Raw genomic sequence first — 27,962 nt, forward strand, 5'->3', positions numbered from 1 at the left:
TTCATGCTTTGTTCATGTGCAGCCATAGTTCACTTGTTTTCAAAGCTTTCTTTTTATATTATTTTATTTTTATTGGAAAGACAGATTTCCAGAGAGGAGAGACAGAGAGAAAGATCTGTCTGCTGCTTCATTCCCCATGTGGCTGCAATGGCCGGAGCTAAACTGATCCGAGGCCAGGATCCAGGAGCTTCTTCAGGGTCTCCCACATGGGTACATGGCTTTGGGCCGTCTTTGATTGCTTTCCCAGACTACAAGCAGGGAGCTTGATCAGTGGAGCAGCCAGGACATGAACTGGTGCCCATATGGGATCCAGGTGGAGCATGCAAGGTAAGGATTTAGCTACTAGGGTATTGCGCCGGGCCTAGGTTTCTTTCTACATTGAAAAATGAGGGCCAAGCAGTGTGGTACAGTGAGTGAAATCCTTGTTTTTGACACGGGCATTTCCTAGGATCACTGGTTTGGGTGCTTGCTACCCCACTTCTAATCCTGCTCCTTGCGAGTGTGCCATGGGAAAGCCACACTGGAACTCCTGCCTCCCACACCGGAGCTAAGATGAGGTTACAGCCTGTTGATTTCTTTCTGGGTCCCCCCTGGCCGTTGCAGCCATTTTGAGGGGGTAAACAGGTGATGAAGCTCTCTCTGTCTCTCCCTCTGTTGCTCCATCTTTGAAATATATAAACAGGACCCAGCGCAGTGGCCTAGTGGCACAAACCCTTACCTTGAACACACCAGGATTCTATATGGGCACTGATTCTAATCCCAGCATCACTGCTTCCCATCTAGTTCCCTGCTTGTGGCCTGGGAAAGCAGTTGAGGATGGCCCAAAGCCTTGGGACTCTGCACCCACGTGGGAGACCTGGAAGAGGTTCCTGGCTCCTGGCATTGGATCTGCACAGCACAAGCCATTGCAGTTGCTTGGGGAGTGAATCATCGGATGGAATATCTTCCTCTTTGTCTCTCCTCCTCTCTGCATATCTGACTTTTCAATAAAAATAAAACATTAAAAAAAACAAAATATGTAAACAAATAAACACATCTTCTACAAACATTTTTATGTATGTTTTCTGGTCCTTTTTTTTTAATTGCTGATATTTATTAGAGACTTAGTGTCAGACAAGAACATATTTTCTTAGTCAAATGCTGTCACATTCTTTTAAAAGCAAACAACCAGACACATTTAGTAAAGACTTGATACCCTACACATCCATCGGTGGATAGATGGGAATTTAACATGTTCCATGCCTCGTGCTTCAAATATCCTGATTTTTCTGCATTTCACATCAGTTTCAGAATAGGGTGGCAAGTACTTGCCTGGAAAGAAGGAATAATAGCTGAATCATCTTCACTGTGGTTCAAGCTGTCAGCGCTGCTTCTGATTCCTGTGTCCTGTGGAAGTCTTTTGCAGAGACAGAAATGGAGTAGGGTGTCAATCTCATCAGGGTCATGAGGCATAGTGGCCTGCGTGTGAAAAGACAAGCCTGAGCTGCATGCCAACTGACTGAGTTGGCATGCGGAAGGCCTCCCACTGCAAAGAATGCAGATTGAGAAATCAAAAGGTGAGGAGGGCAGGAGATTAAACACCTCTTCTTTCAGATGCAGCAGGCCTAGAGATCCAGTTCCTGGGGATGGAAGATGCCTTCTGGCACCACACAAGCACAACCCAAAGCACCTCTATTCAGTGAGAAACACAAGCCCTCCCCCTAAAGAGAGCCCAGTAAGTAGGTAATACTGGGAGATCCCGAACTCAGGGCCTTTACTGGCTTGAAAACCAGAAAGCAGTACCGACTGGGCAGTTTGCTGTGTCTAAATCTCACAAAGCATGACCAGAACTTTATTGCCACCACCGGCAGAAGGAACATCATTCCTGCTGAGATGGCAGAAAAGATCAGCTTGTGCTGCCCAGGCTGCTCCCAAGCACCTGTCACAGTGAGCTGTGCTGCTTGTTCTGAGAGGAACAGCACTTGAATCAAGCACAGGGAGTCCATGGGCGATAATATATGGCTGCTTCGGAGAGGTAGTGGGTTCAGCAAAATAACTTTTCTAGGGGGTTTAAAGACTCAGTTTACTAGCTTTAACTGGTGTTTGGCTAAAGATATTTTAAAAGCCTTATGCTTAGAAAAAAAAAAATTCCTAAAATCTGCCTTCACAAAAGTTCTAGTTGAAGTAAGATTGGTGCATTAGAAAGGTAGTATAAGTCTAACGAGAAAAAGATAGTTATGTAGTTCTAAGTGAAAAGAGAGAGATAAATGAGTGTTCATTATGATCCCAAGTTTGCAGGAAAATACATAGTTGTTCCTTGGTCCCAAGGCCTCCATTTAATGCCCAAATCGCAATACTTGAGTCGCTTATACATAATGTGCGTGTTACTTCCATACATCCCCAGGTACTTGAACATTTTAAACCATCTCTAGATAAGCTATACTATATAATAAAATGCAAATATTACTCAAATAGTTATTACTGTGTATGTTAAGGGAATAATGACAAGGAAAGAAAGCTGCATGTATTCAGTTTGGATGTAATTTTTTTTTTCAAAAATTTTCAATCTGTGGTTGAATGCACAGGTGCAGAACCTACACATACAGAGTCACAATTATACATGTACATGTACAGCAGGTATCTGGAAAGTTCTACCTGAGAGTTCCTCAACCCACACACTCATCCCTGACATGTTGGGCTGGATGGCTCTTTGATGGGGGGTGGGTGGGAAGGGGAATGGAGGAGGAGAGTGGGGAGGGGAGGGAAGGCTGCCCTGTGCATCACAAAAAAGTGAACAAGTCTACCGGCCTCTCCCCATGAACTGTGACAATCAAAAATGTCTACAGACACTGCAGAGAGTCTCCTGGGGGACAAAATCAGCCCCAGCTGAGAGTAATTTCTCTAACCTTAATCTTTTCAGTGATTATATCTGTGTGGGTGTGTTAGAGATAATTTGTATTCTTTCCCCCATTTATTGCTACTTATTCTACCATGAATATGCACATATTAATATCTATCTCCTCTCTTCAATTAATACCCAAAGCCATAGCATTAATCATTAAGAAAAAATTACAGGCACATGTTTTTGTACAAAGCCTTTGAGGAGAAAAAAAAAGTAAAAATGGAAGATTTATGGAAGATACACTATGGAGGAGCCAAGAAGAAACTAAAGAAATACAGTTCTTTTAAGATAATTTAGTGGAAATTCATCTCTGAGATGTGGGAGTGGTGAAGCGTGGGCCAGAGACAAGTTGATTTACGACCAAGAGCACCCATCCCTGGTGACGCAGTCCTCTGTTTAATGTTCTCATTAGATTCACTATGCTGGGCAAACCTGTGCTTTGAGCTGTGCAAACAGTTTTGCTCTGCACTAATTTCCCTCAAGTGGAGTTCACCCCTGGGACATCAGTTCGTTTTTCACGTGTGTGCAGCCTGCAGAGATAAGACCACTGCACTCCCACCGCAGGACATGGCTGTAGGCTTCATTCGACTCCCAGGGGTCTTCTTGTCTCTCAGGATTGTGGAGACAGAGCCACGTGTAAATATTTCCACAAAGGAAAGTTGTCTGATGTAGGAGCTGACTGGAGACTCCTGGAACTGAGGAGCAGTTGACAGTAGGATGAATAGGATTTGTCAAGGTGTTGAGACTTCCCTTCCTGGCTTTATCAGAAGCTGGGACCAATGGAAGCATCCCATGGGACCCAGAGGAAGACTTAGAGCTGGGGGTGGGGGGTGGGGAGCTGGCCAGAGAAGTGACAGACAGCAGGCTCCTCCCACATACTGCATCTATGATGACCTGACCTTCCTCTCTTCCCACCCCCACTATTTGCTTGTAGTCAGGTCCTGAAGCAGCAAAATCAAAGATCCTGTTGATGGACTGAGAACCACTAGAGATGTGAAAGCAACTCAGATTTAGATTTCCTTTCACAAATCCTTCAACTGCAGAAGAATTTCAGCTGGAAGGAACAGGGTGGGAAACAAGTTGCCAGTATCCTTTCAAGTGAGGAAACCAAAATCAGCATGGTCTGCCTTTGAATGGCTGATGGTCTGTCCTCTGGGAGTTAGGGACGATGACCACGCACATTCATGTCACACACAGGAAGTGCCCAGTGGCTTCTGTTAATCCTTAGGGAGGAAGTTATTTATGTTTCACAGGTGAGAACACTGAAAAACTTCATAGGTGCTCAATAAGAAGTATTTTCGAAGTGAAATGGAGAAGACAAACCATCACCCATGCTCACTGGGGCAACTCATCTGTCCCATTGCTGGATTTCTTTTACAGTTGCTGTTGTACATTTACTCTTCAAAACTGGCTGAATCATTTCCACAAAATTTGAGAACAGGACATTCTGATTAATGCAATTATGCTCTAAATTAAACCATTAGATCAGCATTTATTTAGCTGTGTGGAAGTCTCAAAAGACCGTGACTCCAGAATGCATCTTTATTAGCAGAGTTTATATCTCTGCCAAAAATATGAATAAGGTGATGTGAGTCAGACCTGTTGTTCAGAAAGAATGGATTATCAGTTCACGATTAAGACAAATATATTTCAAGATATGTTATATGGCTCTGCCATTTCTATAAATCAAGAAATCCCATTAACAGTTTCATTTATTTTTTTAGAGAGAGGGAGAGAGAATTTAAAAAATGGTTTTGAAAAGATTTATTTATTTTCATTGGAAAGGCAAATTTACAGAGAGAAGGAGAGAAAGAAAGATTTTCCATCTAGAACTGAGTCTAACTGAAACCAGGAGCCAGGAACCAGGAGCTTCATCTGTATCTTCCACATGGGTACAGGGTCCCAAGGCTTTGGGCCATCCTCTGCTGCTTACTCAGGCCACAAGCTGGGAGCTGGATGGCAAGTGGGGCAGCTGGGATATGAACTGGCATCCATATGGGGTGCTGATGCTTGCAGGCTGATTAGCTAGTTGAGTCATTGTACTGGACCCAACAGATTTATGTTTCTTAAAATTTTTATTTATTTGAGAGGGGGAAGTGAGAGATTAGAGAGACAGAGAAATAGCTAAATAGAGAGAGAATGTCTCTGTTTACTCCCCAGATGCCCAGAGCAGCTAGGAATGGACCAGGCTGAAGCTGGGAAGAGGAAATTTAATTCAAGTCTCCCCTGCGGGTGACAAGAACTCAATGGAGTCACCCCTGTAGCCTTCCAGGTTTTCAACAGGAGAAAGCTGGAGTTAGGAGCCGGAGTTTAGTATGGAAACCAGCTACTCTACTATATACATACTCTCTACAGGACACAGAAACTTTAATCTGTGTCTTAACTACTATGCTAAACGGCTGCTTGCTTTCTCTATGTTTCAACTTCATAAACTGACACAGTTTAAGGTAGCGCATCACAGAGTTTAATTTTGTAAACAAGTGGCAAGGGCTAAGATGAGCAGAGTTGCTGGAATTTTACTAGATGACTATTGTTTAATAGTATACTTCAGTTATAGTAAGTTTATGTAAGGTTTGAATAATCTTCCTCATATGTTCATTTAGCATTTTCCTTGGCATAGCTTGTGCTTGTTTACTGGTTTTAATAAATGTGCATGTGCTGAACTTCCTTGCATCCTTGAGATGATTCCACTGGATCATGATAAATAATCCTTTTAATGTGCCATTGGACTCATATTGCTAGTCCTTTGTTGAATATTTCTGAATTTATGCTTTTCCAAGACATTGGTCAATAGCTTTATTTTTTGGTGTGCCTATGGTTTTGGTCGAGAATTTAATCCAGTTAAAGCAAATGATTGGCAGGTATGGTTTTAGTACTGTGATTTGATTTTTTGGTTCTAGTCACATGGTAGTCCCTTTCTCCCTTAAGATATTTCTTTGTAGTTAAGTGATTTTTCTACAGTAGTGTTTTATTTATTTATTTATTATTTAAATATTTATTTATTTGTATTGGAAATGTAGATTTACAGAGAGAAAGAGAGACTGAGAGAAAGATCTTCTACCTACTGGTTTACTCCTCAAGTGACCATCATTGCTGGAGCTTAGCCAATGTGAAGTTGGGAGCTAGGGACCAGGAGTTTCTTCTGGGTTCTTCCCAAGGGCGTGGGGTCCCAAGGCATTGGACCATCCTCTTCTGCTTTTCCAGGGCTCAAGCAGAGAGATAGTTGGAAAGTGGAGCAGCCAGGACACGAACCAGTGTCTGTATGAGATCCTGGGCGTGCAAAGTGAAGATTTAGCCAACTGAGCCGTTGTGCTAAGCCTTAGTAGTGTGTTTTATTTTCTTGCCTTTTTATTTTTGATAAGTCTGTTATAGATTTTGCGCTGTGATGACCACAGCCATGCTTTGGTTATAGCAAGATAATTTGAAATGAACAGACAATCAGAGAGTAGGGAAAAATATTTACAAGTTGTATGTTCTAGCAGAGTTAATAATAATATACAAGGACTTCAAACAATTCAGTAGCAAAAAACAAAGAAAAATAAACCAATTATCTAATTAGAATATGGGGAGATTTAAAAAGGCATTTTCCAAAAGAAGATCCACAAATGAAGTACATGAAAAGAACGTCTAACGTCACTATACTAGGGGAAATAAAAATCAAAACCACAGTAAAGTATCGTTTCACTTCCATTCAATTGGTTATTATAAAAATATAAAAGGTTATAAGGCTGGGTAGGATGTGAGAAAAAAGACAATCATGTACACTGTTGGTGGAGATGTAAATTAGCACAACCACAGAGAAAAATAGTGTGGTGCTTCTTTGACAAAGCTGAAACTAGAACTACCGTATGAGCCAGCAGAGCTATTACTGGGTGTAAGCCCAAGGGAAACAGTTCAGTCTGTCAGAAAGACATTTGCACTACAATGTTTATTACAGTACCGTTCCTAATAAACAAGAAATGGAAATAAGCACTGTGTCCATCCTCTGATGAATGTATAAAGAATATATAAAGAAAATGGATATATATAATATATATTACAATATATAGAATATATAATTAATATATAATATATAATAATATAATATATAATATATAATATAAATCAGCCATGAAAAAGGTAAAATCTTGTCAGTTCCAACTTTATGGGTGAAACAGGAGATCATTGTGTTAAGTGAAATAAGACAGGCATAAAAAGACAAAAGAACCCATGACCACTGTGAACTCCTCAGAGTTCAGAACACACCGAGAGACTGAGAAAGTAGGGAGAGGATGGGACGGAGAAAAGTTGAAGGGCACTAGGTCAGAGTAAGAAATGTTGGTGTTCTATCTCAAAGTAGAATTATATAGATGTTGATACTATATATTTCTAAAAATAAAAAAGTAAATATTTATTTATTTATTTATTTTACCAAAAGGAAGTGCTAAATGTTTGACTAAATGTGTTTGCCCCGATTGGACATTATGCAGTATAAAAATGTATACAAGCATCATGTGGTACTCCATATAATATACAACTTTTATCTGCCAGTTTGTGGGTATGTAGTATGCACTCAAACATACGCCAGAGACTCCGAGGATTGGACCATTCTAGTGAAATATTTCATAGGACAATAGTAAAACATGACTTTCACTGTCCAACATATTCTTGTTTACAGACAATGTAAATATCTTTCTAAAAACACGTTCCTACAAAATAAATGTAATATCCAATTATAAAAGGTGGCATTTTCTTTTAGGTTAGTCTGGAGAAATGCTAAACCGAAACTCTCCAAACCAAGGGATCTCTGAAATGAAGGGGTTCACTGAAACGCATGGATGTTAACCAGAAAGGGAACAGGTCCTGCAATAAGTTCCCACAACTACCCACAGCAAGATTTGCCATAGTGGCAAAAATGCCCACTGCAGTTAGAGCTAAGAAAGTCTCTAGGCCAAAAATTTGGGACAGGAAAATATGAGTTGTTTGCAATGAACCTGCATTGGCTGCAGGTGTCAGGGTAGGACTGGAGAGAACAAGGCACGTTTGGGGTGGAAGGATCCATCGTCCACAAGAAGAATTTGCTGCTCAGGGATTGGTTGGGAACTAAGCAGCATGCAGTGGCTCCTTGGGGTTCCTGACGGGGTGTGGGTTACTGTTGTAACCTACATTTAGGAATACCAGAAAGCTTTTTGTCACTTTCAGCTGAAGTTGGTAACTGATTTTTTTTTTTTTAAAGATCTAGTCAGTTATTTGAAAGATAGAATAATGAAGAGAGAGGGAGAGATACTGAGACAGAGTTTCTATCCTCGGGTTCACTCCACAAATGGCCGCAACAGCTGGGTGCTGGGCCAGGACAAAGCCAGGAGCCTGGAACTCTATTCGGGTCTCTCCCTGGAATCTTCCAGGATAATCACCTGCTGCTTTCTCAGGTATATTAGCAGGGAACTGAGTCGGAAGTGGAGCAGCCGGACTTAAATCAGCGCTTTGTGCTGTGCCTCCACTTTAGCCCTTGCCAAAAGATTGACTTTCTTCATCTTTCCTCTCTTCCACACTCCTGGCTGTAATTAAATTTAGAACATCACAGAAGTTTTCTCTTATTAAGGATGACAAAAAGTCTCCTAGTAAATTATTGATGTGATATTTTGTTTCTACTACAAAAGAAAAACAATTTATGTATACTCCACAACTACTCATAAAGTATTAAGCACAGCCTCTTGAAGTAGCCCCAAGCATGTTGCATTGTAAGGCACATGCCTGGCTTATTCATTCTAACCATGGATTATTCATGATTACATAGCAGACAGAGGTCCTTACCCCTGACTTAGTGATATTTGTGCTTTCAAGAAAGTGCTTCATGATTCTCACATCAAATTCTGCAAAAAGTGGTGATTCTAAAATTCAAGATCTTTATGAAATTTTGACAGCACCGAATATGCCTGAAAAGTACCTAGAAAATAATTGTAGACATGTGCTTGTTAGGAACTCAAAAACAAAGAGACCGTAGTATATCCATTTGGATAAATTCTGCAGCCAACCTGGAAAGCATGCATTGAATGCAGAAGACGTCTAATGCAATGGCATTATCATGGGAAATGACCTGCATATAAGCTGACTGCACATAGGAGGCAGAAAAAACAAGTGCTAGAGAACAGAGAAGAGACCAGTCCTTCTCACTGTCAGTGACACATCTGAACAAACTTCTTTTACCCCATGTACTTGATCACTGGGTCCCACATTTGTTTGCGCTCACATGGTTTGACACAGTAATGGATGGGGAAATGGGAAATCTTGGGTTAATTTCCCATTTGAACGTACAACCCCCATTCCTCCATAAACTGCATGAGATAGGTTTTACTTTCTTCCAGTGGCTTGTCGTCGGGAGCCTGCTTCTCCATGAGTCTGGATAACAGGCTCTCCTCCATGGGCTGGGCACACTCAGCATGCTCCCAGCTCTCGGGCTCCTGGTCAAAGCTGGGTAAGGAGGGTATATATAGGCGGCCAGTGTGAGGGTCCCAGTCAACCAGCGTTATCGATGGTTCTTCCTCTGGCCCCTCCTCCGAGTCTCTGCGTGCCTGTGCCAGGTACTGTAAGTCTCTAAGCTGAGGGGTATATGAATGCAGGAATGTTTGTGGGTCTGAGTTGGCCTGTGGCTCCAATGATGTTTCTGGTATGGATGCCTCCTTCTGTGTGCTGCCCTCCTGATCTCCAGGTTCCCACTCAGTGTCATTTTGCACGTCCTCTTCACACATGGTGACAGTTTGATCTGTAGGTGTGGTTCCACTGAGTGACTCTTGCTGGATGAAGACAGGATCTCTGGGACTGTCTCCCGAGTCGCAGACAAGTTCCACCACGTGTGATGCATAACCTAAGTGCTTCACTTCTGCTTCTTCCTCTAGGGGTTGCAACAGCTTCCCAGACCCCAGATCCAGAACGTCAGAGCCATCCCTGCCCTCTTCCACAAAACTCACATCCTTCTGGGGAGCTTTGGAGTCATCCAGAATATTGAAGGTGATGAAGTTAATCATGATTTTTTCAGCAGGCACAAAGAATCTTTTGTCAAATTGATTTCTGTAAATTAAAATCTAGAAAGAGAAGAGAATGGTTTTCACATTTTTTAAACTTTAGACAGATATTAAGAACAGCTGTTCAGTAGAATGGCTAGTGTCACCAGACCACTTTACAGACTTACTTTTTAAAAAAATTTTACTTCTTTTTATTATTATTATTATTATTATCATTTTATGATACAGTTCTTTAGGCCCTTGGATTTCCCTTATCCCCTCCCCAAATCCCTTCACCGTCACCGGGTTCCTCTATATTAATTGCTATGGCATAGTTCTTCATAAACAGTCTTTTGTCCATGATTGTGGCCATGGACAATGGCAGAGTCCAGCATCCTATCGTCAAACAGACTTACTGTTCTCAACTCATGAAAATGAAAATTATGCATGGAATAAACAGAAACATAGACTCAGAGACAGGAGACACAAAACACCCCATGTCACAGGCTCTGTGTGTGGCTTCTCCTTCCTCTAACTGGCTGAGGAATTACAGGTGTGTCTCTCGATTTCTTGAAGTGTTTTAATTCTGTGAAATTGAAATCTGTCATAGGAAGGATAGCGAAGGGTAAGACAGAGTTAGCAAAATTGCCTTCTTAATTATGCAGCATATTCAATGTTCTTGTTGATAAGTTGTGATTTTGCAGCCTACCAGACTTTCTTGTGGGCCATAAAAGGGTATTTGGAACAGTTGTGTAAAGTACAATTAAGTTGATTTTGGTGCAAAAAAGCTTGACATCCATGTGTAATTTTTTTCATCATGTGTACTTTCCCTGAACTTTCTAAAGGCCACTTATGCACATTGATCTCAGTATTTTTGCACCAATATCAATTTATCTTTGGTTCCATTTTCCATCAACTTTTGAAGTTCCCTGTCCTGTGGACATGAAATGTAAGAGTGGGAATGAAAACTGGGTGCAGAGGAGTAGCAACATGAGCGGTGGTTCTTCTTACTTCCCTTGGGCTGCATCTTAATTACACTTAATAAAGCTGGAAGGGGCAACTCACCTGGCAACTTACAACATATACAGAAATTCTAAAGCATGACAGAGATATTATTTGGGATTAAAATATTCCTTAGGGAGAGAGGGCAGGCAGGCATTTGGAGCCCGGGACACTTCCATTGCATATCAGAGTGCCTGATTCTGGCCCCGGTGCCTCCACTTCCCACCCAGCTTTCTGCTACTGTGTTTTCTGTGAAACAGCAGGTGATAACCGAAGGCTGGGTCCATGTCACTCACCTGGGAGACTTGGATTAGGATCTGGGCTTCTGGCTTTGGACTTGCTCAGCTTTGATTATTGCAGGCATTTGGGGAGTGAAACAGCAAGTGGAAAATCTTTTTCTCTGCCTTAGTAATAGGAAAATGACTATATAAAAATACTACATGAATTTGAAAAATAATAATACATAAAGTATTGCTGAAGGTACATGGACTTTAAAAAAAGCATTTGTTTTGTTTGAAAGGCAGAGTTACAGATAGAGAGAGGGAGAGACACAGAGAAATCTTCCACCCACTGGTTCACCCCCTGGATGACCACATGGCTGCGCCAGGCTGAAACCAGGAGACAGGAGATTTTTGATTTCCCATGAGCCATCCTCTGCTGCTTTTTCAGATGCATTGTAGAATGGGAAATAGGGTAGCTGCGACATGAACTAGTACTCATATGGGATTTTAACATATCAGGCCACAGTTTTACCTGCTACTCCACATTGCCAGTCCTAAGAACTTTTTTTTTTTTAACTGTAGAGACTTATTTTGTAGTTTTCATTGTTATTCTAAGATGGAAATTCACTTAACATTATAAAATAGATTTTTTTTTAAATCAGAAAGGCAGATATACAGAGAGAAGGAGATACAGAAAGAAAGATCTTCTGTCTGCTGATTCACTCCTCAAGTGTCTGCAAAGGCTGGAACTGAGCAGATCTGAACCCAGGAGCTAGGAGCTTCTTCAGTATCTCCTGAATGGGTGCAGGATTCTAAGGCTTTGGACCATTGTCTACTGCTTTCCTAGGCTATACGCAGGGAGCTGGATGGGAAATGGAGCAGTTGGGATATGAACCAGTACCCACATGGGATCCTGGCAGATGTAAGGTAAGGGTTTAGCCATTAGACTATACTCCAGACCTACAGAATCTTTTTGAAGAAAATCTATGTAGATATTTGAAAGGCATAATTGGGAGGATGGGTAAAAAGAAAGAGAGAAAGAAAGAGAAATCTTCTATCCACTGTTTGGACTATGCTGAAGCCAGGAGCCAGGGGTTTCCTATGTGGGTTGCAGGGACTCAAGTACAGCATTGTGTGCTGCTTTCTCAGGTGTATTAGCAGGAAGTTTAGTTGAAGTGCAGCCACTGGGACTTGAACCACTCATAGGAGATACTGTGTTGCAGAGGATGGCTTAGCCCACTGAGCCACGCTACTTGCCACCACGTAGGATGTAAACTCATTTAAGACAAAAATTTCATTTAAAAAATCACATAATCAATTCTGTGAATTTTCCTCCCAGGGAAAGGTCTCCCTGTGTCATTAAAAAGCTTACTTTGGGTATTGGTATTGTTAAGCTGCCTGTATAAAGCTTAACTCTGAAAAATGGAAGAATAGAAAAATTTAAACACTGGAGGCCTTTAGCAGATGGTCTAATAACACGGTGTTTCCTCTTTCATCTACTTCCTTCCTGTTCTTGCCCTAAAGGTTCAGGTCCACTCCTACTCCTACCAAGTGCTCTGACATTCCCTGTTTGTCTCAGGCCAACATCCTGCTTTTCCATCTTTCTGCTCATACTCATAGCCCCTAGCTGCTTATCTGGTTTTTAGTCTTCCTTCCCCTAAAGCTCTTCTGGAACCACTATCCAGTTGAGTCAAAACCATAATATTGACAATGACATTCCTAATTGACCACCCCCCTGAAGGATTTCTCTTGGCCATCAGCATAAACCCAAGCCATTTACCATAGCACCCCAATCCTCAAACTACCTGGCCCTTTATGCATTTTCCATTCTCTTCTATCCTTTCCTTTTCTCAGGAAACTTCTAGTTTAGTGATATGATATTATTTCCCACACATGCACCCTTTATTGCTATAGTTTCTTCTGCCTGCAGCAATGCCCTGACTCACTCACCCTTTGCAGTTGAATTCTGGCATGGAAATACAACCCCAGCAAAAGGCTTCAGTGCCTCCCTATATCTCCAGCATCCCAGAACCTGCTGTCATCTCACTCTTAACCTCAAGAAGAGCAGAACTCATGTCTTAACCAAACTGTAACCAACAGGAAGTGGTCCCAGATCCAGTTGAGAAGGATAAAATGCTTTCAGTGCTAAAGAATCTTAATGTTTGGTCATGTTTGGAAACTAACACATCACTGGAACAAATTCAAATTTATCAGCTATTTAGATTTAAATGGAACTATGTCTCTTATAGACTTTTTTCTACCCTGACACTTACCAAATTTGCAGGGTGTTTTTCTTTGCCAACATGGATATATCGGTAAATGGAATATCCCATTACAGAAACGAGGAACACGACCACGCATATGGGCAAAACGTACCAGAAGATGATTTTAACCTTTAGTGCTGATGTTTGATCTGTAGAAAAAGGGAGGAAAGGGATACAGAGTTGGGTTTGTGTGGCGTGGGAAGTCCCTGGCAATGCATGCCACGAGGCTTTGTGTAGATTATTACATTCAGGAACCCAGTTCTCTCCTGCGTGGTGAGAAGTCTTAGCTCAAGGTGATACAGGGTCTCAGAATTCTCACTGACAACTGCTGGTCTTAAGACATTATCTGGACTCCCCTCCAGTCTTTACAATAAGGACATATTAGTAATTCATCTCAGAAGGTACTGAACATTGTATGTCTTCTTGAACATTTCATGCTTTTCATTTGAAGGCAAGTGCATCTGATATTTGCAAAACTCAGCATTCCAAGCACTCTCTGTGAAGATTCTTTTAAGCTACCCCACTTTTAAATATTATGCATTTGACTCTATCTTTTCCATTCATTCAACAGAGGACACAAATTGATGGCATTATCTCGTATGTGAGTCACAGAACTGTTCTGGTATTGGTTACCCAGATCTTCTCCTGAGGGTATGTACGGGAGGTGGATAAGCAGGTGTACACTGGAAATGGTAGCAGTGTCCTTCCACGTCCTAGTGTGCTTAGGCTCAGGTTGAGTGAAAGGCCACAGAGGAATGACAAGGTCTGGTGAAGAGTTTTAACAAACAAGCAACCCTGGCCTATTATTGGCCAGAATATAAACTTGATGTCTTGAGACTTACCATGACTAAATTATTCCAGGAAACTTTGAAGAAAAAGTTCATGGGTAGGGAATTAAAAGATGTTTATTTTTGTGCAAAAAAAATTTGAAATTAATACACATACAGAGTCTTCAAAAAGTTTGTTAAAGAGGACTGGGATCGTTGTGCAGTGAGTTAAGTCTGCCTACTACACCAGCATTCCATATGAGTGCTGGTGTTAGCACCTGGCTGCTCCACTTTGCACCCAGCTCCAAGCTCATGTGCCTTGGAAACAGCAACAGATGGCCGATTTCCTAGAGCTGTTGCACCCATGTTGGAGACCCAGAAGCAACTTGTGGTTGCTGACTGCAGCCCAGCTCAGCCCCCGCTCTTGCAGCCATTAGGGGAATGAAACAACAGATGAAGATCTCTGTCTGTCTATTTCTCTCTCTCTCTTCCTGTCCCTCTCTGTAACTCCACCTTTCAAGTAAAAACATTAAAGAAAAGGTTCATATGATTCATGAGAAAATGTATATTAACAAAAACACTGCATGGGTTTCAAACATTTTTGCAACAAAATGAACTTGTCTTTTAGTAATTTTCCACAAAATATTTAAAATGTCTTTATATATGGGAAACTCCTATAAAGGTTGAGATGGTTGATTTCATGTGTCAACATGGCTAGGCTACAATACTCAAAAATCTGGCCAAATATTATTCTAGGTCATTGTATTTATTAGATGAGAGTAACATTCTTTTTTAAAAAAAAAAAATCAGATATACAGAGAAGAGGAGAGACAGAGAGGAAGATCTTCTATCCGAAGAGTCACTCCCCAAGTGAGCGCAATGGCCGATGCTATGCCGATCCGAAGCCAGGATCCAGAAACTTCTTTTGGGTCTCCCACACGGGTGCAGGGTCCCAAGGCTTTGGGCCGTCCTCGACTGCTTTCCCAGGCCCCAAGTAGGGAGCTGGATGGGAAGTGGAGCTGCCGGGACTAGAACCGGCACCCAAATGGGATCCCAGCTCATTCAAGGCGAGGACTTTAGCCGCTAGGCCATGCCACTGGGCTCGAGAGTAACATTCTTAATTAGTAGGTTTTGAGTAAAACAGATCATCTTGTACAAGGTACAAGGTAGATGGGCCTTACCAATGAAAGGTAGACTTTGATTTAGAAACACCAATGAGAAGTGACATTGAGGTGCAGCAAGTTAAGACATCATTTGGGGTCCTCACATCCTATATCTGAGTGCCTGGTTCAAATCCTGGCTATTCCACTTCCAATCGAGCTTCCTGCTAATGTGCCTTGGAGTCAGCATACTCAAGTCCCTTCTATCCATGTAGGAGACTGGGATAGAGTTTGTGGCTCCTGGCTTCAACCTGGCCCGGCTCTGGTTGTTGCAGGTGTAGGGGAAGTAAACCAGTAAGTGAAAGATTTCTCTCTCTCTCTCTCTCTCTGTCTCTGTCTCTCTCTTTCCCTCTCTCCCCCACCTTTGTCTGTCAGTCTGCCTTTCATACACACACACACACATACGACCCCAAAAAAGAGAAAATTCTGCCATCAGACTGCTTTTGACCATGAATTGCTATATCAGTTTTCCTTAGGCCACTGCTGCCTAAAGAACAATCTTTGACATTCCAGCATTCAGTTTTGTGAGCTGACTCCTATCTTTTCTTTGTCCTGTTGTTTATCTTTCTCTGGTGAATCCTGTCTTACACAACAGTGGAGAAAGGAGCAGCTTTAGCACAATCGATCTATATCCTAGTGTATCTCTTTCATGATAAGGAAACCACTAAGCTTGCTATGCAAGCCTTCTTATTTACACAGATGTTGTCCTTGATGCCTGGAACTGAGAGAAAGCAATAATCACTATCTGGTTAATGATTTGGATGAAGACCCAAAACAGGCCATGGCCTAGGGGTTAATATAAAGCTTGAGAGACCTACATCATACCTCCTAGTACCTGGGTTCAATATCTTGCTCCGATTCCTGACTCCATCTTCTTGCTAATGCAAATCCCGGGGAGGTGATGGCTCAAGTAATCAAGCTACTGCACCCATGTGGAAGACGTGGATTGAGTTCCTGGCTCCTGGCTTGGCCCTGGCCCAGCCCTGGCTTTTGTGGGCACTGGGAGAATGAATCATTGAATGGGAGTGCTTGCATGCATGCTCTTTTTTTCTCTCTCTCACTGTCACTCTGCCTCTCCAATAAGTACTACTACTACTACTACTACTAAATATGGGAGAGGCTGGTATAGTTGCTCAGTGGGAAAAGCTACTGATTGTGATGTCAGTATGTCATGCTGGAATGCTTGTTCAAGTCCCAGCTACCCCACATCCAACTCAGCTCTTTGCTTATGTGTATGGGAAAGTGTCAGAAGATGGTCCAAGTTCTCAGCCCCTAAAACTGTGGGAATTGTAGTGAAGTTCTAGGTTTCTGGCATTGGCCTGGCTCAAGCCTGAACTTTGCATCCATTTGGATGTGAATTAGCACATAGAGAGCTCTCTCTTCTATCTGCTTTTGGTCTGTCACACTGTCTTTTAAGTAAATAAATAAATATAAATAAGTAAAACCAGAAAACAGGTGTGTTACAGATGGTGGGGGTGATCAACAATAGATTGCAGCAAAAATCCCACCAGAGTCCAACTGAAGGCTTTTCTAACCTGCACATGCAGGCACCACACAGCAAAGTACCAAGGCTATGAGGTACACATGGCAGGTGTCTGGACACCAGCTTCCATCCTCCTGATACGGTCCTTGTCCTTGGGCTGACCCTGTCCTAATGCAAAGAAGTCATGACCATACGTGCACCCCAGCACACACTCAGTCCAATAAACAGAACTGCAGTTGCATGTTAGAGACTGGAGAGCAGAGGTTGTTTCCAAAGGAGAAGCTGAGGAGGTCCTGTTTTCATTTCAGGAAGCTGGCCCTATAGTAGTATCCGCAAAGGGATCTCTGGCTCTCCAACAGCTGGGAGGTCATGGGAAAGTTTGAAATCAGAAAAAATACTCCAGAGTTTTGATCTTCCTCCTATGCTAGGGAGACAGTGGGCTCCATCTGCTTACTAGGAAGCATTTAATTTAATCTGTGCTCTAGTTGTCTGAAACCTGCCAATTGAATGAGTGCCTCTCTCCCAGTCAATCCACTCCTGCCATGTGGTGCTGAAAAGCCATTGGTAAACAGAGCACTTTCCCCAAACACGGAAGCAATTTCTTCCATCTGCCTTGTTGGGCTGTTTTGATTGAGTGGGCGATTTAATTTTCTTAAACACATGGTTGAGAACTCTCCATCTTAAAGAAATGGCATGAGAAGGACAGAGATTTCAGAGAAAGCTTTCCTCTTTTCCCATTTTATTCTACAATTGGTTTCCCCCTGTGGGATAGTTGTATCCTGCAGGTGGTGGGGAAGAAAGCCGGGTTCCTCTTCATGGCTGGTGGCAGGCAAGGCTGTGAATAGTTGTCTGCCCAGCATGTTTGGGAGAGGAGCTGAGAAGCCATGGGGGAAGAGCATTGTAAAACATTTTCTTTGCAGGTTCAGATTTTACATTCAAGCTTCTCTCACCCTGAGGGATGAAAGAAGAAGCAGAGGCCACACTCACAGCCCAGTGCCATTTCCCAACAGGTGGAAATGTCACCTGCAGTTCCCAGAGATGCTAGGTAAAAGTAAGGAAATAACTCCTGATTGGCTGTTCTAAGACCCTCATGAGGCCATAAGGGGTATCCAAAGGCAACTTGAACTGTCCGTAATCTGAATTCCCAATGGAGAACCAAAGTTTTTTTCTGTATTCAAGTGTCTGATTTATGTTTTCTATAAGAGTTTTTAAATTTGAAAGGTAGTTTTGGGGAGCAGGGGATCAGGGAGAGAAAGAGACACCTCCCTCCTGCTGGTTCATCTCTTTGAAGGCAGAGAAAGTCTGGGCTGGGCCAGGCAGAAGCCAGGAGCCTGGGATTCTACCAGGGTCCCCCATGGGCGTGCAGGATTACAAGCATTTGGGCATCTGCTGCTGCTTTCCTAGGCACATCGGCATGGAGCAGGATTGGAAGTGAAAGTGCTTGGATTTCCAACCAGTGCGTGGATATGGTTGATTGCAGCTTAACCTGCCATGCAACAAACAGTGCCAGCTTTCAGGTGCTGCTCTGCTTCTTAGCAATAAAATTGTCTGATGTTTATGAAAGCCAGAGAACTTTTCGATCGATCAGTGTGTCTTTGACTTTGAGGTACAAAAAACCAAACCAAAACAAAAAGACATGTGGAAGATGTCTTAATTGTTATTGCACAAGACAGGAAGCTGTGAGGCTGTGGGAGGATTTTTGGCAGGAGAGCTGAGGGCTCCTTGAGGGGCAAAAACACTCCCTGCTGTTGGCCAAGTTCAAAAGCAAAGTCCAGGCTGATTGACGCAGTACTGGTGACAGATATCTTTTTATGCCTTGTCACAACTTGCCTGTCTGCATCCCAGCAGGTTCAATGTATTTCTAAGGATAGGTATTTCTGCCTTTGTCCCAACCTGTTTGAGGTACATTTGTCAAAACCTTGTCAAAATTGTCTTCCTTCTAGTTTTATCTGATTTATAGGCCAGTAGAGGTTTTTTTTTTCTTTAATTTTGTGGCTTACCTTCCAAAGTACTGATACACTGCTCCTCCGAAGGTTGAGTGGGGCGAAGTGGCCCTGACACAAAGGACTCCACGTGCACACAGTACAGAGTGGCCGGCTCCAGCCAGGTGAGCTCCACTGTGTGGTTGGTCACGTACTGGAACCACTAGAGCAGGGGAAGGCAAACAGTGGCATCAGAGACAGACTTCTGGAACCAACCCCGACAACTAACTGCAGAAGGAAATACAAGATGGAGACCTTATTGCCTCCTTTGCTGCCACTCCAAGTTTTTTAGTTTAGCAACATTTTCAAATGACCCCTTTCCTTCAGCTCAGTGCAGTGTATTTAGGAATTGCACCGATTGTGGGAACGGTTACTCCATTGAGTAACATTGGATGTATTTCTCATTCAGCTTGATCCTATGTTTTGGCTAGCTTTTATTTTTCCTTCTTGGAGAGGCAAAGTGAAGTGCAACACTCCAACATCACAGGCTGCTCGTGTTGTTTCTCTACAGGAAAGCTGAAGTCATTTCTGTAAACTTTCTGTGTGTTGGCTTTAACTGTATGTTACAGGACATCACTTTTGAGTATCATATCTTCCCAAATTCACATGGGGAACTACAAGCAGCGGGCCACTGGGTCCAGCTGTACTGTAAAAAGTGGCATCCACAGAGACCACTCAATGTTCTGTCTCAGGCTTACCATTCTTTTGGATTTGGTATTGTACACGGACACATTATACTTCAGGTTGGAGTATATTTGTTGCATGGACACAGGGCTGTCCTCTGGATTTTTCTTCCACTTCTCTGGAGCCGTCAGGATAATAGAAATAGACTTTTCCTCAGGGATCAGAGTCACGCCTGGGGGGCCGATTTGTGCTAAAAGGGGAGGGGAGAAGGGTTAGCACTTTCAGATATAAACATCACTGGGGAGAAAGCTGCAGTATATTCAAAGACTTTTCCATTCAAAGAGTTAAGATCCAGCTTCTTGCAGAAACCTTAGAATGTATCAAGGTAGATCCAAGTTACACCTGAGCCTAAAGCAATCATCAGACACATGTTGGCACTAGGTGAAAACCTCACATTGAAGGGTTGTACGTATTGAGTTCCTAGCCACATCAGTCAGCAACACTAGAGGAAGATGAATATAACCAAAAGTGGAATATGTCTGTGACATGAAAAGTCCATGTTAAACAACATTGACATGATTCAAAAAAAATGGAAAAATCAGAGATGTGATTAGAATGCTTTAGAACAGAGGTCAATAAACATTAGTCATGAAGATCTGGTCTGTAAAAAGTTTAGGCTTTGTGGCGGTATGATCTGTTGGAACCATTGTCTTCTGGAAGCAGTGAGAAGGCAGCCCCGGAAGATTTCTGCAGAAATGAGCATGGCCTAGGTTCCAGTAACTCCGTATTTGTGAAGAGGACCTAGAATCTGATTTTCATGTAATTTTCACATCACAAAATATTTTTTTTCCTAAATTGTTAAAAATGATAAATACCACTCTGAGCTGTGGGCCTGTAGACAAACAGAAAGCCTAGGTTTGGCCTGAGGGCTGTCGTTGGCTGACTCCAGATCTGGCTGAGCCCTGGGAGCAGGCGCCAGCTGCAGGGCCTCCCTGTCATTTGCAGAGATCATTACAGTGGGTTCCTCATGGCTGAGTTATATCAGGGGAACAACAAGATTGCAAAGCAAACACTAGGAAGCTATGGCTTTCATTTTATGTTGCACCTGGAAATTATATTATTATATTCCCAAATTTCTGACCTAAGAACCTCAGGCACCTTCTGGATGCACCCCAATACATTCCACATCTTGTATACACATACCCACCCTATTATGATGATTTGTTGATTTTTCCTTAAACTACACAGTCGCCATTAAACAGAAGCAAATTGAATTTTGACACTATTAGTATCTAGTATCAGTTTTGCATCTGGGAGAAACTTTAGAGTTCACTTGGTTAAACCTTTTTCTCTAAATCTGAAGCCCTGAGACTCCTTCCTGGGGGAGCTCCCTGGCTTGCGCGCTCAACTTGCTGGCACAGAATAAGGCCAGCTGAATCCCTTCCCTGGGCCAAGGTTGTCTCGGGTTGTGACTACATGTGACACCAGGCAGTCAGATCAACTGGATATCAAAACATCTATTGAATTGACAACCGTGACAACCGTGTTACTTACTTTCTAAAAATGGATAAAATCGTCCAGTTTCAGCCCACTTGGAGCAATTTGTTTCCCAAATGGCCTTAACTTTGGCATAATATTGATGTTCATAGTCAGAAGTTTCTGCTGAAAGATCACAGTAGGTCCTACTGATATTTCTGCATTCAGATTTATTCAGCCATCTCTTTTGTCCATATCTGTGAAGAAGAAAACTTTGAATTAATAATGTGGTGTCCGCTATGCTTTCTAATTAGAAAAAAAGCAAGTCATTTTTAGAAAATGGAATAGAAGACCTTCTCTTCAGAAAAACAAAAGTGCCTGTCACTGAGATAAAAAAGAATGCACTTTTGCTGCTGGCAATTTTTTTCATTAGCTGTCAGGAGCATGAGTCAGAGTTTCTGTAATCACCTTTCTTTTCTTTGAACTATAATGTGGATAGTACATTTTGAAAGTGTACTTTATTTTTATTCTTTGGCTATCATAATTTTCAACATATTGCATGATCCATTATTCTGGTAATTATTTAATGTAAGTTTTTAGTTTCCCATGTGATAGGTTGTTTTTTCTTGGAAGAAAAATTACTTTGATATTCTCACAAATTTGAAAAATCTGATAGGTTTCAGGAGTTTGTGGAAGATTCATAGTTTGAAGCACATTTAGAAGTCTTCTTTTTTATGACGATGGTGATGTTGACTAGGTTGCTCATAATGATTTTCCTTTCTCTATGGAAAATGCAACATTCAAAGCAAATGGGGAGGAGGAAATATTTTTAGCACCTGTGAGGTGGGAGAGATCGTGTTTAAGTTATCTGTGACACACCAGTGAAAGGGTCCAAGTTGCATGGAAAGTGTTAAAACAGAAACATTGGCAGACAAAGGCTTTAATAAGCTAGCTCTGTTACCATGGGGAATATAACAGGTTAGGTGTGGCATCCTGTAGAGCAGGTGAGAAAAAACTACTAGGTGCAGGTGGAAGATGCTACTGGCCGGACAGGAAGCTGCCAGCAGAATGCATGGCCATGGCAAAGTCATGAACTACTACGGGGAAGGATTTGATGACTAAACAGATAGAGGTAGTCAAAGTGTCTCTATCTGTGGCAGATCTGTGAAATAGTGATAACACTGATTTGTACCAAGATTAGGAATAGGAAATACAGCAAATTTGGGAAATGAGGGTGGGAAGGCTAGGGCGAGGGAATGATAGGGAGTTTTGACATGTGGTACTTGAAATATGTAAGGGTAATATCAATGCTGATGTCCCAGAGAGATGCATGAGTGCAGGTAAGAGATTTGGGCATCAGTTCAGTGAAGATATGGTCATGAACGAAGTTACCTGCAGAGACAAAGCAAAGTGTAGGATAGCATGTTAGGATTTAAAGGTTGTGTACAGATTAGACTTGGAGACAGCAGCTAAAGAAGGATGAAGCGAAATGGCATCATGATAGTAAAGGGAAGAGTGTGTCTTGAGAAAAAGGACATGCCAGTGCTCAAGGATGTGTTCAATCTTCGGAATGTGGTAACTGCCTCCCATTTCTCAAGTATTTTATTTGCTGAGACATCAGAAACATAGTCAGATCCTATTGATAGACTTAGCTGTCTAAGTGAGCACCATGGTTGAGGGGCTTTCAGACTCGTAAAAAAATTCAAGTTTATTACAGAGGGAGAGAGAGGGATTGAGGGAGAGAGAGGAAGAGATTCTCTCATCCTCTGGGTCATTCCCCTAATGTCTACAGGAGCCAGGGCTGGGCTAACTCAAAGCCAGAAGATAGGAATTCCAAATGGGTTTCCCATGTGGGTGGCAGGGACTCAAATATGCTAGTCATTACCTGCTGCCTCCCCTGGTGCATATCAGCAGGAAGCTTTAATTGAGAGCAATTCCAGGACTCGAATCTAAGTGCTTCAACATAGGATGTGGTTTCCCAAGCAGCATCTTAACCAGATACCTGTCCTTCAATGGTTGTTAAGTGTGGTACATTTTGCATTATGACCCAACTCATAAACTACATTATCTGACATTTTGTATGGTACAACCCATAAAACTACAGGATCTGACATTTAAAAACTGGTCTTATAACACCTAAACTTATTATATACCCTGCCTCTCCCTTTTCTATGCTACTCTAGTCCTTTCTATCTCTTTCCATTAAACACTAGTCATTTCCCTCAAAATAGTTTTTATCACCTAGCAACAGGTCTTGACTTGTGGTTTGAAATATATTGTCATTGCCTGTTTGGCCCTACTCCCCCAGCTTCCTTACTCTGCGGGGGAGCTTCCCATGATAGATGCTGATGAAGAAGAACATGCACTTTATTGGAGATAAGCAAAATGAATGACAGGACAGGTACTACGCAACCAACAGTCCAGCAATGATGTGTATGCAGGGCAGATATTCAGGTGGGGTCCTTGGTAGGAGGCGTGTCTCTCATTGCTTTTTATAAGAAGAAATATTTCTCAAGTGCTGTTAGGATTTTGTGCTTAGGATTTTGTACATGATTGTAGCTCCTTGAAGTTTCTTGACAACCCCAAATGGCAGATGCCGTGACTTTTATCCCATCTGAGAGATGAAGAAACCAATACCCAATATAACCAAGGGATCCACTCAGTTCCCAATGAGTAAAATTCAAACCTGTGATTTGAACTGCTTTTCTCTTGGGTGTGAATTCAATGCGAATTCAGATGCAAGCTTGGGGCATTCTGTCAGGGAGCCATGTGCCCTTTGTCCTGTTCCACAAACATGGGCATGCAAGATCTCTGACATGGCAAGCTTCTCTTTGAACATTCTATTTCATAAGTTGCACAATTCACATTGTCTCTTTGCAGAGCTGTGTTGACTCTGCCCTTTTCTAAAAATCCCTGGCTTAATCACACGAAAGCTCCTTGCTCCACCTAATGGAGGAGGAGATGAGGACAAGCTCAAGGGCTCTCACTTTGCAGAGTGATGTCTTCTTCCCATGACACCAGCTCTTGGGGAGCTCCTTGGAAACAAGTAGAAGACTCTAGGTCAATCAGGTCAGCGTGAAATGGTGCCTGATGGCTCTGACTGCCTTTGTGGCTGAAATTTTTCTTTTCAAAGACAAAACTCTTGATCTTTTTGTCAAGATGATACATGTTTTAAATTCAGAAAAAAAAAAAATAATCCAGAGAAATAAATCATGCTGAAAACCATTACCCTGAAATGACTGGTGGACATAATTCTCTGAACGTCTTGTCCTGTTTACACATAAACAAAGGGTGGTCAGCTTGCTTTATACACAAAATTAGATCATATCATACAGTTTTAGTAAAAGTAATAAATTTAGTCTGAACTCTAATTGTAAAGGAAGCTAAAGTTAAATGAAAGGAATTACTGAAATCCAAAACTTTTGTCACTACAAGGGACATAAGTTATTTTAAAAAACTTTTAAATTAAGAAAATGACTTATGAAAATTATTATTCTCCTCATACATGAAGTCTGGATCCATGGATTTAACCAACTACAGATTGGAAATACTTGGGAAAAAATGCATCTGTAGTATGCATGCACAAACTTGCTTTCTTGGCATTATTACCTAAATACAGCATGGCAATCATCTAAAAAGCATGTACTTTGCATTAGGTATTATAAGCAATCTAAGGATGATTTAATATGTTCAGGAGTTTGGGTGTAGGTTTTATGCAAACATTTCATCATTTATACAAGGAGGTAAGTATCCAGGGTGGTCTATAGGAATCCCCTTTGGATTCTGAGATGGGTTACCTTTTCATTTTCGATTCCTTTTATGACTTCCTTCTGTATAAATCAGTGCACTTCTAGCCTTTTCCATCTTTTGGTTTGTTATATGAAGCTCAAAGATTGACAAGAAAGTTCTCTCATCATGTTTCCCATCTCTATTTGGTTTCAGTTCCACATTCAGATAGAATCCATGCATGCTACCAGGCTTTCAGCCACAACCATGACATTAAGATAGTTTGGATTCCTCGTTTTCTCTCTGTTGGCTGGATATTATCTTGAGTTATTGCTTTCCCTGGGTCATTGTTTCCCTAAGAAGATATCAGGGGAGTGAAATCCGACTTTCCACCTGTTTGAAAAGATCTTTCTATTGAACTGGCTAAGAGGCTTAGATCATACCTTTCTTTCCTTTAGAACATGCATACTGTCAAATACTGCCTGGCTTGAGTTTTGCCTGTATAAAGACAGCTTAAATAATTTCATTTTCTTAAAGTTCAAGAACTTCACCAGGATATGTCTTGCTGCTGTTTTTTTTTAGGTTGTCTTTAGACATAGCTTGAATTTATGATACACGATTTCAAGTAACCCTCACTTCTTGTTCAACCATTACTATTAGTTAGCTAAAACAGGCTTTTCATCTTCTATATGTTTTGACTTTCCAACATTTTCCTGAGCTCTGCCTTCTTGCTTTAAGAATTCTCTTCTTGACTTATAACTTCTTTCACAATTTTCTTTTTGAGCATTACCCCTAGATATTTATAAACCCTGATACAATTATGAAAAATTACTTCTCTCAAGTCTTCACCTACTTTCTTGGGAAGAACTTTTCGTAACTTTGCCCTTGGGTTCTTTTTTTCTGTGTTCTGTATTTATGAATGGATTCTGTGCTCCCTTTTGGTCTATGACTCTGAATGGGGCCAACTGTTTGTTGGATATTAGGTGGATGGGTGCAGGAGTAGGGGGTCAGGTAATGAGATTTTGCTTTCTATAGCTAAACTTTTGTTTCTGTCCAATAGCTTCTCACTTCTCCCCACATATTCTAGATGGCAGGAGGCTTATGTGGCTCACGACATGTCCAACAGATTGTGATCTTCCTGGGCTGCCTCCCAGTCATCACCAGCTCCTTTCTCTCCTGCACCTCTCATTGCAGGCTTCTCTTTGGATTGTGACCTGTCCTCCACCTGCACATGCTCTTTGAATCTGATTTTCATTTCAGATTCTCCTTCTCTGACATGCTTTGGCATCAAACTGGGGCTCCCGGGGAGATATTTCATCAATTTCTGGTGTGGAAATCCTAATTTCCACATAGTGGTATTGTTAGGTAGACCTTTCATAACTGTGACATTTGTTCCTACGTTATTTTCTGTTGTTGGAACTTGAGAAGGTATGTGTTTGAATTCATTTTCTGCAGTTGTTTATCTTCAGATTCCACCATGTTTGGCTTTGATGCTTCTTGGCTCATAATCTGGAGTGTGTGGCCATTTCTTTTGTTGCCTGAAGATACATTGTCTGTTTTTGTATCCTTTCTCTTTTCAATAAGTTTTGGAGGTAAAGGTGAAGTCAAAAGGCTTATCCATTACAGTCTTTAATAGGAGCAAATATTTATGTTGAATTTGGCACTTGGTTTCCTGAAGGCAACAATAATGTCTCAACCAACTTCTTTCCTCAATTAACTAACTCCCTTTGCCTGAGCCAATGCTTCTCTCTCCATAAAGAAACTGTTTTCTAAGTTATATAAAAAAATACATCAAGACAACCTAACTTGAAATATCCCAAACCTTTCTCTTTTTAAACAACTGAATAACACAAACGGTTTATCATTGCATAGTGAACAGGATTCAGAATCTTAAGCTTATGAATTAGGCAAAGGGAAAAGGTTCAACTCACATGAAATACTGAACACTGTATGTAACATCAACTCCATGTAGACCCTCTGGTGGATTCCACTGTAGAACATTCTTCATGTTGACAGACACAAAGGTGATATTAGTAGGTTTAGGCAAATCATCAGAGATACAAGGAACTGAAAAGGAAGTCGAAAGGGATTAAGGTTTTGGTGGAAGGCCAGGAAAAGACAATGTGTAGGATAAGCACTAGATCCTGTCCAGAGATGCTCTTAATGAACCATGCCTTTTAGTCCTTATACCCTGTGAATCTCCTCTCAAACTGAACCTGTGCTCCCCTGTTACACAAAGGTGACAGAAGTGTCTATGGGAGTAACCTTTAAGGATGTCTGGGAGTTAAACTTTTGACTTTTTAAAACCCCTGGGAACCATGTAAAATAGTAGCCAATCTGCTGAGAGGTGACAGAGGGAAGGCCCAATTATCCATATAGCCCACCTGAGCCCATCCTTCCAAAGGGGCCGGAATGAAACCATGTCAGTCCCACCTGTTGTAGGACTGGCCATCAGAAGAACTATCCAACTAAGCCTCAGTCATCCCCCAAACTGTAGGAAATAATAAATGATTACTTTTGAACACTAAGCTTTGGAATCATTTGTGATGCACCAGCAGATAATTGAAGCCAAAATGCCAGAGTTTTGGAGATTGGGTTTGGAATCAGTTTTACAAAAGCATGTGATAAAGCAGTAATTAGAATAACAATGAAAAGCTTAACTCTAATTAAATATTGGTTTGTTTACCTAATTTCATCCTAAAGAATCCTTACATAGAAAATCCATGTAAATAAATAACAAAGAGTTGGAAAACAATCCCTAAATTAGAAAGGGACAAGAACAGAGGATACTTTTTTTTAGTAAAAGAAAACAAGGCTGATAATCAAAATAAATGAGAAAAAAAATCAGTGATGACATGTAGGACTCAAAATACTAATTTAGAATATCGGCAAGACAACTACGCACCAAGTAATAAACAACCATGCTTTACAAAGAGCTTATCCTATTGTAACAGTGCATTTCTAATTAATGGCCTTGGAAAATATCAATTTTTGATATTATAAATCAAATGCAGGAAAAAAGATTTAGCCCAGTATCCGAGGGCTGGTCGTCTTGGCTAAGTCTCACAATTATTATGTTTTTTAAAGGTTTAAATTATTTTTATTGCAAAGGCAGATATACATAGAGGAGGAGAGACAAAGATCTTCCGTCTGATGATTCACTCCACAAGTGACCACAATGGCAGGAGCTGCTCCAAGAAGCCAGGAGCCTGGAATCTTCTCCAGGTCTCCCACGTGGGTGCAGGGTCCCATGGCATTGTGCTGTCTTTGACTGCTTTTCCAGGTCACAAGCAGGGAGCTGGATGGGAAGTGGAGCTGCCAGGATTAGAACCAGTGCCCACATGGCATCCCTTTGGAGTGTGTGAGGCAAGGACTTTAGCTGCTAGGCCACCTCTC

General features: G+C 41.5%; 1 protein-coding gene across 3 annotated transcripts; it reads right to left on the reverse strand.

Annotated features, from left to right (window-relative positions):
- Positions 1–9,153: 9,153 nt before the first annotated feature.
- Positions 9,154–26,625, reverse strand: IL20RA (interleukin 20 receptor subunit alpha). 3 transcript variants are annotated; one of them, XM_040965504.1, is made up of 6 exons: positions 26,498–26,625; positions 20,919–21,097; positions 19,439–19,614; positions 18,759–18,903; positions 13,358–13,497; positions 9,154–9,942 (listed from the first exon to the last, which is right to left on the reverse strand). In XM_040965504.1, the coding sequence occupies exons 1-6, from the start codon at positions 26,572–26,574 to the stop codon at positions 9,154–9,156; spliced, it is 1,506 nt and encodes a 501-aa protein (XP_040821438.1). In that variant the 5' UTR covers positions 26,575–26,625. The 3 variants fall into 3 exon arrangements, with proteins under 3 accessions (XP_040821438.1, XP_040821437.1, XP_040821436.1); XM_040965503.1 differs by lacking the exon at positions 20,919–21,097 and having other exon boundaries at positions 19,439–19,550; positions 26,500–26,567; XM_040965502.1 differs by lacking the exon at positions 20,919–21,097 and having other exon boundaries at positions 26,498–26,567.
- Positions 26,626–27,962: the final 1,337 nt, after the last annotated feature.

This window comes from Ochotona curzoniae, unplaced genomic scaffold (assembly GCF_017591425.1).
Source record: "Ochotona curzoniae isolate NIBS_2020 unplaced genomic scaffold, NIBS_Ocur_1.0 scaffold_3890, whole genome shotgun sequence".
Classification (NCBI taxonomy): Eukaryota; Metazoa; Chordata; class Mammalia; order Lagomorpha; family Ochotonidae; genus Ochotona; species Ochotona curzoniae.

Excerpts from the sequence above, each read along its gene's own strand:
- IL20RA (XM_040965504.1), bottom strand. The coding sequence starts at position 26,574 with ATGAAGAATGTTCTACAGTGGAATCCACCAGAGGGTCTACATGGAGTT. Across the intron at positions 21,098-26,497 it reads TACAGTGTTCAGTATTTCAT|ATATGGACAAAAGAGATGGC; the intron begins GTGAGTTGAACC and ends TCTTCTTCACAG. Across the intron at positions 9,943-13,357 it reads AAAAACACCCTGCAAATTTG|ATTTTAATTTACAGAAATCA; the intron begins GTAAGTGTCAGG and ends TTCTCTTTCTAG.